Raw genomic sequence first — 11242 nt, 5'->3', positions numbered from 1 at the left:
TAAAAAATAATAAGCAATGAATGAAATGAAGATAATGAAATAGAAAACATAACTAATTAAATATATTGATGATTACATTGTTTAACCAGTACAGTCAAGAAGTTCAGCTTTTTTTTTAGGGATGTCTTACATGGAGTGATAGCTATAATAGTTAAGGTGTTCAATTTTCAATACCTAGGTCACAGGTATAAATCCTATTCCACTTACATTTCGGTTTAGACGGCCGAGTAGTAGTAGTATTAGTATATCATTAGCTCTTACAATTACAATGTGGCTCGAAATCAAATATACGAAATCGTATATCTGGAAAGTTAATCATTTACTCTGTTTACGTAAGCACTATGGCTACTACTACTACAGCTACCAATACTAATACTCAGCTATCAACAATTGGATAAAGGATTATAAACCTATATAGATCTGTGTAATAAAACTTTCTTTCAAAAAAAACGAAAAGAACGAAATGAAAAGTAAAATACTTTGGCACCAAGGTGAGTTGGAAATTCAACTATAAATAATAAAACATACAAGAGAGTGTGTGGTGACAAAGTTGAAACAATAAAATTATGTTCATTTAATTCATTGTTATATCTGAGAACAAAATAAAATCTAAATATCAGAAGGGGTTTTGTGGAGATTTAGTATTTCTCATAGTTGAAAGCGTGAATCAATTGAAGCTAAGCCACCATGGAAAACCTGGACGAAACGGTAGTCCAGTGCTTCCAGGTTTTCCATGGTGGTCTAGCTTCAATTGACTCATGCTTTCAACTATGAAAATCTAAATAGAATTAGAAAATAGTGAATGGTGGTTTTAATGGTTACAATCTGTAATTAATACAAGCTTGAAAATGAAGTGTTCATTAAACACAATAATTAATTATGGACATTGGAACTTCAATGCATAACTATGGTGTCATTGAAAATATATTATGCGTCAAAATCGTGATGCAACTTCTTTCATGACAAACAATAACATTGATTGATTGTTCAATGGAAAATCTGACGGCTAGAAATAAATTGAAGTTATCAATGCATCAAACATAGTAATAAATATTCAAAATTGACGATTTCCATCATCGTTAATTGGATAATTTTGTCGGAACCAAAATTGATAAACAAACCATGCAGTAGTTTGTACAACTAAATTAGAAACCCATAATGCTGGTCGAAGGGAAATAATTAAACAATAACGTAATAAACGAAATAATTTCCATTCATCTTTTACATTAATATTAACATCAAATGGACGCCAACGACTACCTAATGCACCAATTACAAGAACTGGATAGCCTATTGCAAGAATTACACCACCCCAACCGATAAAATGTGGGAATATTATAGATGCACAACCAAGTGGAAGACCGTACCCAAGGAAATAAGTCCAATTATCAACAATTCGTCCTAAAAATCCTTCAAAGGTAGTGCCTAATAAAAGTTTAGAAAAAGAAATAATGAAGACCGATAAAAAATTAACATACAAAAAGAATTATTCAATGACGGTTTCTTCTTTCGATACATATAATTTTATCTCTGTAATAATGTGTTATACAATGTTACTTACCGTGTAAATCATCCTCAACGCAGAATAAAGACAGGAGTGAGCACTAGTCTACACTACTACACTTCACATTATTACAACAATGGCACAAAGATTAACAAAATGAGAACCAAAGTAGATAAACTAATTTTGATTACAATAACATCGTATTATCCCATTTACTAGGTACAGACCCGTGTGGTTGGTTAAAAGTCATACTTTTAGTGTCAATGCTAGTGATACTATCGGGCTGTTCAAACTGGAGTAGGTGGAACATGGTTCGAGCCCACGATTTAGTGACTGAAAGTCAAAAACCTTAACGACAGAGTCACCGATCTAAATTCACAACTATAACCATAGATTTCAAACAAGTAGCTTCAACATAATTTTGAAACGAACTACACACTATCAACTCTTTTTACAAACCAAACAGCACAACTTAGTCACGTGACCTAACTTAAAATGTATCCAGAAACCTAGTGGTCATGAGATACAGTCTAAAAAAACAAATGAGATTAAACAATGAAAAGTATGGAATGACACTACATTTAAAATATGAAGATGGAGAATAAATGAAACTGTACCATTGAAACCAATTTTGCGACATGCTACCACTTAACCTTTCTGACCGTTGATTAGGTCCAAAAATCAGAGAGTCTACACCTACCAACATGACTAAAGCCAATAATCTCTTACTCGATAAACTGATGTCATTTTTATCTAAAATACAATGACGATGTTACCCAGCATATCATATAGTACTATAAATTAGAAAATAGCTGAGGACAAAAGCAGAAACAAGGTATTGATAGATCAGTCAATCCATAACCGTTCGTAAGTACGGAGATAATAACCTCATATAAATTAAAACGTTTAAATTACCGGCAACTTGTCGCCAACGATATTCAAATGCATAACAAGCATACAAGAAAGCAACAGAGAAAGCATTGGTCACGTGACCAATCCAGTAATTTGCTGACAACGTAGCCAATAAACTCCACTAGAAAAAGTAGAAACAAATCAACAACAATCATAAAAACAAATTAATAATACAGTTAGAAATGAATGTTTAAGAGTGGAAAATTTGAAAGCGATATAAACAATTGAATATGGGATCAACAACTCACAAAATCAATTGCAACGACTGTATTTTCTCCACGAATGTCTTCGTCAGACGATACTGGTATTAACAGAAAAAAATCTTGAAGTTTTCTTGTGAATCGACCATTAACAGTGTGAGTTTCAAGTCAAAGTACTTCAAAACGGTGATTATAGAAAACTTTCCAGGTTAATCCTAGTGAGAATGCTGGGAAATACTGTATTTCCTGAGTTTCCCATTTCATGGAAAATAATGAAATACTAGGTACACATACACAAACGCATTGTAAACACAGAAACTGTAGGTTGGAATTTTTTGTTCTCATAATATCTATATCTTAGGAACAACTTTCATCGCGAAGTGACACAAGATAGAGAATAACTGAAAAAACAAATGTGTACTGAATGCTTCTTTTGGATTCTGGATTTTCTTGCAATATGTATCCATCATCATATGTGATTGAACTGAAGATCTTCAAATGCCGTAGCATGTAAAACATCAGTTAACTAATACTGAGTTGGAATAAAGGTATGTGGACAAAAAATATGCTCTTCAACAGATTTTCACTAGGTTCTTTAGTCACAAATCCAAAAACTAGTTATTAGTGATGCGATTTTGTGGAGATTTTATACGGCTGCATGCCTATATTTAATCTGCATAGCTATTATTGATCTGTTTTCCGAACTCGACACAAGAATCCTCGCAATAAATTGAGTATTGGTCTAACAATCCTCTTTAAAAACAAAAAAATAGTTATTATGACCCACAGTGTCCGAGACTGATACTGATATTCAAGCTCCCAACAGGCTATTGAGTGAGAAGATGGAGAGTGAAAGAGGAAATTTATTGTGCTAAACCGAATCACATGCAAAAATAATCATTTATACATATGTATCTACTACTTAGAAAATAGAACCAGTTCTTGGCCAATCACATGGACTTATTATACTAGGTCTTTGATAGGCACAATGTGGACCTTTGATTTGATGACTTTTAATGACCCAGTGTATTAATATAGAAATCAATTTAATAATATTAATCTGAGAAATTAGTCAAATACAAGTTTATGAAACTGGTTTTGAGTTACACTAGTTGTATGTGCGTATGAGTAAATGATACGATTACCACTCAGCTGCTTTTATCGAAGTAGATTGAATTGAATTCAAATTTGCTTATTGATGACTAGAAGTCAAGCTCTCTAACTGGGATTTGACCGTGAACAGTATAGCTTCGAATCCTTCAAGAGTTATATGGTCAGCTGTTACTTCCCGGTCGCCAAAACCATGGAGTGATGATTCGTTTTCCTGAGGTACTTGAAAGGTACACTGGATTAACAGTGATCTCGACCAAAAATTCCAAGATACAAATGTTCGAGGCTAATCATGCACAGCCTTTTGCAAGTAGCTTTTAGTTTGTAATAGCTACATATTTTTTCGGATCCTATAGCTGGCAACAAAAATCCGTAAGATACAGCGAGGTGTATTATTTTTAGCCACTCAGCTAAAATACTATACGTAGTAATCATTAGACGAAAGAGACTAACGCCATCAGCCACATAGTGATAACGAGTTAACAGCCAGTAAAAACAGTGACATCAAAAAGATGCACACAAAAGAACTTAAAAAAATACTGAAGTCTGGAATATTCAACACATTTACACATCAACATTAACACCTACTTGCAATTGAAATATCATAAAAAAGATTAGTGTATATAAACGATCCATGATTGTACCACCGATTGCAGAGTTCAAGAGAACATTTGAATGATCATTAGAAGAAAATTTTGATAAACCAGTAAAAAGTATACAACTTCGTGTAGTAGTTCGTTGAATATACCGATATTCTTTAGTCATTGATAATAAGGTTATACGATCGCATATTTTCTGTGTACAATAAAAATGAAATTTTACAGATGTAAAAATGATTAAAGAGATTTGTAGTCAAAGATCAGAATTTCAAAACGTTTGTGGTTTTTGAGCCGGATAGTTGCATCGTGAAGCCTTCACTATTGTTATTATTATTATCTTTATAAACATCACTAGCACATACTTTAAAATGAAGTGAGTTTTTACAAGCCTCATATTGTTTATGGGTATCAATGCAAAGGTTTATTTTGATAGTTTCAAATCAATTGAGGATTGGGTAAAAATTTAATAATGAATAAATCTTTTTTTTATTATGTCCCAATGAGTAGAGAACTGTATCTGAGACGTTTTGTGACTTAAAGTAAACCACTTCTTCAGGGTAAATAAATAACCGAAATATATTTTTTTTTATTTAAGCACATAAATATTGGCACAAAGGGGCACCAGATACATATGGGCTGCACAAATCTCGTTTGATTCGTGTGAAGTCTGTGATACTGCTCGGGTGCCCAAACTCAAGCAGGTAGTTTTCTTAAGGGGCCACACCCTGAGCCTTTGACTCAAAGATCTGATCCACAAGGCAATGGAGCATCGTGAGGAGATGCAGTCCCATGGTAGCCAGTAACCAACGATTGGTTCATACGCCATTTGTTCCCTCAGGATACTGGAGCCCATGTGCATAACTGGTTTGGAATCAGGGTTTTCCAACTCCCCTAGGTGGATCCTCCGTGTCCACCAACCCCGTTAAAGCGCCGAACATTCGCTTTTCGTCTCTCGATTTCGTAAACAACAGTGACGCCACGAGAAGGCAGTGAGTAGAACTTCCCTGTCAGCGGATGTATACGCATGGCTATGTAAGAGCATTTCGAGAGAGAGATCGGACTCTCCTCACTCTCGGCTGTACCAGAGCATTTGTGCATAAAAATGTGGGTATAAAAATTGTATACATTTGTAGAACTTGTTTTGTGGACCAAAAATAAATTAACATTGACATATTATGATTTTGATTGTACTAAAAATATTCTTCATCGTTTCATTTGTAATATTTAAACCTGTGTTACTTTTATTTTGGTTATTTATTTACTCTAAAGAAGTGGTTTACATTAAGTCACAAAACGTCACAGATACAATTCTCTACTCATTGGAGCATAACAGAAAAAGGTATATTTATTATGTTGTCTCGAAAGTCAATGTAGAAAAATCAAACTATTCAGCTTACAGAACACGTAACCACCAAAATTATTGAATGTTGATGTGTGTGTCACATAAGGATGAGGCTTGAATTTATCTAAGAGGTACAGGTTTATACACTCAAATTTCAATCACACGGTTTAGGCTGGAGCTAATGATACTACCCAATCTACTCAAATCGAAGTAAATGAAGTGACACTGAAAAACACCACTTATCAGTCGAAAATCAAAAGTTCTAAACACTAATCAACCGCTTCACATACACAGTTAGTACATCTTTTTTTCTTTAAAGGAATATATTTAAGCATCATACACTCACCCCTCACATATTGTCGTACTATATATAAACCAGCACATTTTGCGTTACCTGTCAAATGATCTTCATATATCTTTTACGCGCAATTTACCTTTGAATACAGTTTTTTTGTTAAATTCCTGTATTCCAGGAGAAGACTGGTTGTAGCAGCTTCTGTGTTATTACACGTGGTTTATCCTAACTTCTGGGCAGAATGTAACAACTCAGATGGCATACGACTACTGAATAATTTTACTTTCTCTTAGTAAAGAGTTGTGACCTTTGGTACACGTACTCTCCTATATTTATGTCTTTTTAATGTTACCCTTATATGTCTGATGTGTGCTTATGAGTCCGATGCCTATCTACTTATTGCACTATGAATTATTTACTTTGAGTTACATTAACGTTTGTAATGAGTAGTATTTTGAGTAAGTACATCTGTCGTTTTTGCTTCTCATCGATTTTTCTGTTTGCCGAAATGAATTTATGAAACATAAATATCCGAAACACTCGTATTCGACTTTTTATATCTATGTTGTTATTAACGGGATTTGTCGACGGAACATATACGAAGTAGGATCTATATTTACTCCACATTATTAACGATTAGATCATATTCGAGTTAGACAATAGAAACGAGAAGTGATTCATAGTGGTACCCAATATATTGGTAATCGAAGCTAGGAATGCCTCAACGTACAATCAATCTGTATCCGATTGGCATATTAAACTCGAAAATATAATTTGTTTAATTTATTATGATTCCAAGTATGACAATACTTTTTTGGAACAAGAGAATGATAAAACTCAACTATACTTACCTTCAAGTACAAAAGATTGACTAACTCCATGAATAAAAGCAATGCTATGTGTACACTGCATGAGAATAATCGATGAACGAAGTGACAGAAACGTGAAGACTCGAACCATGATACTGACAGAGAGAGAAGAAAACAGTGAATTCAAGGGTAGTTGACAAAGAATAATAAAAAAATGGGTTTATCATGCTCCAATTTATCCACACACCTACAGATATATGAATGCTGACAGAGAAATATTAAATTGAGATTTATGTTTGATATAAATTTATAGAAACAGCCAACCTCCACAGAAAGAGATAATAACAACTCGAGATATCGAACAATGATATACACATTCAAAATACCATAGTTTACAAGGAGTGGGCGCAGAAAGTACTAATAAGGGAAATACAGAATAGAATTAGTAACAATAATAATAGAAACTGAGATCAAAACAGGTTACGAAAAGGCAAGATAGATTCAATAATTTTATGATTAACACTGAGAATTCACTATGTTCGATGAAAGGTCATTGGGACTACAGAGCACTGAACAGCTGGGACTGTTCATTTGCCCCCATTCACGACCTGATTGAAAATCAAACTCAGAACCTTCATTTCTCGCAGCCAGAGCTTAGCCTTAAGACCACTAAGTCCGCATTCAATGCTTGTCTAACTAAAATCAGTTAGTGATATAAACTAGGAAATCAAACAATCTCCAAAAAACGGGGATAATAACAGATGTAATTATGTTGTATCACATAACGTTTATCACCAAAAACTAAACATCTGGTGCATCCACTTCATACACACTGATTTGAGTCAGGACCAACTAGTGTTTTCAAACGATGATTATAAGTGTCTCTTAGAACCAATTCGAAATATAGCAAAGCGTGGATACATATGAATGACGTATTGTACGTAACAGAAGTTAGCGCCCAGATCCAATTCAAAATAAATTTATTTTTAATTACCTCATTCACCAGCCACTTGGGTATGAGTCACACTCATATTGTCTGGGCTAACGACACTACACGGCTGCCTAAACCTAAGTAGGTGGAATGAGGTTCGAACCTGTAACTTAGTAGTTGGAAGTCGAGGATTCATATTTACCCAACTCTAAAAGAGCACAGAAATTTATAGTCAGAAATAAATAAAAGCGCAAAATAATAATCGCATAAAACATGCATGCCGTAATGTAATTTTCATGATATGTGAAAAAAGAAATAATAAATGTATATAAATCATTGTGTTGTATACTAAACAATTGTGACGAAACTCAATGAACACAACCTAGGATTTATGCTGGACTCTAGTTACCAACAATCGTAAGATAAATTTTAATGGAGAAGAGTTTATTTGTTGCCAGTACTGATGATGATGTAATCGAAAACGATCTGGAATTGATAATTTACATAGTATGAACTTCAGCATCAATCGTTACGAATGAAATTTTTCGAGTTGAAGGAATTTTAACATACTTGTAGGATAGAAGTTGACAGTTAAATAGTCGTTCTTTGACAGATCTCGGCAGAACTTCTAAAACACGAAGAATCTTCCTTTCGACACAATACATTCAGATTCAATTACCTTAGGAGTGTAGTCTGATAATCATCTAACACATACTCTTACATCACTCGAACCAAGACTAAATCCCAAGCAATTCTACAAAAGTGATCGTATCACCAAAGCAGAACGAAGTAATAAAATAGAACTTGATACATTATGTTCAAAATCACATTTATCAGTGAATAATTAAAAGGATCATTCCCATCAATTAATCTCACTTATCAGGAAACAAAAGTGTAAAGTAAGACAGTTATAATAAGACTACACATGAAACTTAGATCTCTTTAAAACAGCCTAAAACCAACGAAAGAAATGCAAATAACGTTTAACGTACAGAATAACTTTAATCCCATCGCCTGATTTATTTAACAAGACATATTTTATGAAAATCATCGGTAAGAGGACGATAAATACAATGTATTTAATGGTTGAAACATTTTAAAACTTCCACCATTCCGTTTTCACTTTAAGCTCCGTTCTACTCAGATCAATTTTGGCCAACCTGACAACCAATTAGCCATAGACAATGATAGAACCTAGCAAATATATGCATCGGATCAAGTTACAATTGATTGATCATTGGGTGGTGATCAATGTCATGCGTGTCAAGTCCTTCTTAGTGCTGATCGAATGCCATCGATCAAGTTGCAATGTGGCCACTAGTCTAGGTGGCTCGACACTGTGAGCACTATGTTGAGATAAGATGGTGGTTGGAGGTGGTCAACAGGAAACCCTGGACCCGTCAAGGAGCACCAGTTCCCTCAAGATTACAGGTACACCTTGCTGACGAGTGCTAAGTAGCTAAGTAGTGCTAAGTAGTTTCCTGTTGACCACCTCCAACAACCATCTTATCGGATCAAGTTGCTACACCACATATATTAGCACAGAGAGAATGGTAATCAGACAGTTTACACAATCTCACCTCATACAGAAGGTATAAGACTCAAACTTGAGTCCACATAATAATTACTTACCAAGTGATGGGGTTAATGGAATCAGGGAAAAGAAATACGAGATTATGGCTAATGCCTAAAATTTAGTACAATAAAAGAAAGAGACAATAAGAAAATTATTTAATTAAATCTTGTTCATCATATGACGAAAAACATCTAACAATAAAGTAAAAATTATATCCTAAATTACTGAGATTATTTGATGTCATGAGTATTAAATCGAAAGAAAATTAAGTGAATAAAGTATCATTCGGAAGTATTGATCAAATAAGTTCTTATTTTTCAAAACAAAATTTCTTTACCTTATTCGTAATTTCCTTTATTTCAGTTGCTGAAGACATTTGGTGATTTTGTTCAGAATAGTGCCTCTAAATGCCCTGGTATGGTCGAGAGTGGGGAGGGCCTATCCTCTCTCTCAAAATGCTCTCACATGGCCACGTGTATACAGCCTCTTCCAAGGACGTCCTGCTCACTGCCTTCTCGTGGCATTACTGTTGTTTACGAAATTGAGAGGACGAAAAGCGAATGTCCGACGCTTTAACCGGATTGATGGACACGGAAACTCCACCTAGGCGAGTCGGAAAACCCTGATTCCAAACCAATGGTTAACATGGGCTCCAGTATCCTGAGGGAACAAGTGGCGAATGAATCAATCGTTGGTCACTGGCTACCATGGGACTGCATCTCCTCACGATGCTCCACTGCCTTGTGGATCAGATCTTTGGGTCAAAGGCTCAGGGTGTGGCCCCTTAAGAAAACTACCTGCTTGAGTTTGGGCACCCGAGCAGTATCACAGCCCTCACACAAATCAAATAAGATTTGTGTGGCGCATATATATCTGGTGCCCCCTTGTACCAATATTTGTGTTCAAATAAATAAACAAATTCAGAATAGTGCAGATATATTCAGTCTTTAACTCCCATTAAATTCTACGATAAAAATTATCTCATATTTTTTATTCCTTAAATTATTTCTTTCTTCTCAAACCATATTGTCTATAACTAATCTTTCCTACCATGATTTTTAGTATCAAAACTTCTACTACTCTGACATGTCCTGACAATTTCGTCTCACTGTGCTGGTCTGGTGTGGGAACTCAGATTGATGTACACATATGTCAGGTTCTATGTTGCCTATGACTGACTGATACGACATATACTCCTATTGAGCAATATATATATGCAAGATTGTGGATCGATTGAATTTATAGATTAACACCATTGGATGGTGGCTCACTAATCGAGGGATTGAGCATTCGCGCGCGAGACGGAAGGTCCTGGGTTTTCCGCCCACATGCGGAGTTGTGGATGAGCACCTTTGAGGAGTCCCATACTAGATTGAAAAGATCATCCAGAGCATCCAGATTTCACTGGTAGTCTAGCTAAGATCAGTTCTTGATTTCAACTGTGAAAATGCAACTATCTCCGATATCCTTTATACTACTTGTCATTAGTCATTAGGAGTAAAACTATGTTATATATATATATATATATATATATATATATACCTTACCAATATCAGTCCCACATTTATTAACCACATTCTTGCTAATGGTTCCAATAAACCCTGTGAATCTGATGATGAACGTTTAATTTGAGATGTTGATGTTGTTGACAATGACGACGGTGATGATGATAAAGGAGATGTAGATAAATTCGGAAGTGAAATAGGTGAATCAACATTGGACTTGGCTAACTTATCAACACTTGAACCAGGTAGTTCAATTTGTGATGCAATACATGTTAATCTATCTGAACTTGGAATTCGAATTTGTAAACGTTTTTGTCGTTCACGTTGATGCTCATGAATTTTGGTATTTTGTGCATTACTAGATGTGAGCTGTGTTAAATGATAATGCATTCTCCATAAACGACTAGGTGTTGTAAGAAATTCTTGAAATCCTAAGATAAAACATTTAAGTGAACCCAT

General features: G+C 34.7%; 2 protein-coding genes across 2 annotated transcripts; both read right to left on the bottom strand.

Moving 5' to 3' along the window:
- Window positions 1-1054: 1054 nt before the first annotated feature.
- On the bottom strand, window positions 1055-6843 carry Smp_143280 (hypothetical protein; the record flags this gene model as incomplete). Its single annotated transcript, XM_018791860.1, has 4 exons — window positions 1055-1425; window positions 2420-2537; window positions 4315-4521; window positions 6814-6843. 4 exons carry the CDS (start codon window positions 6841-6843, stop codon window positions 1055-1057), a joined length of 726 nt encoding a protein of 241 aa, XP_018644968.1.
- Window positions 6844-10786: 3943 nt separating this feature from the next.
- On the bottom strand, window positions 10787-11242 carry Smp_143290 (hypothetical protein; the record flags this gene model as incomplete). Its single annotated transcript, XM_018791859.1, has 1 exon — window positions 10787-11242. One exon carries the CDS (start codon window positions 11240-11242, stop codon window positions 10787-10789), a length of 456 nt encoding a protein of 151 aa, XP_018644967.1.

This window comes from Schistosoma mansoni (assembly GCF_000237925.1).
Source record: "Schistosoma mansoni, WGS project CABG00000000 data, chromosome 1 unplaced supercontig 0034, strain Puerto Rico, whole genome shotgun sequence".
In the NCBI taxonomy this organism is placed as follows: Eukaryota; Metazoa; Platyhelminthes; class Trematoda; order Strigeidida; family Schistosomatidae; genus Schistosoma; species Schistosoma mansoni.
Note: the sequence above shows the minus strand (reverse complement) of the source record. Positions and strands in the feature narration are given on the sequence as shown.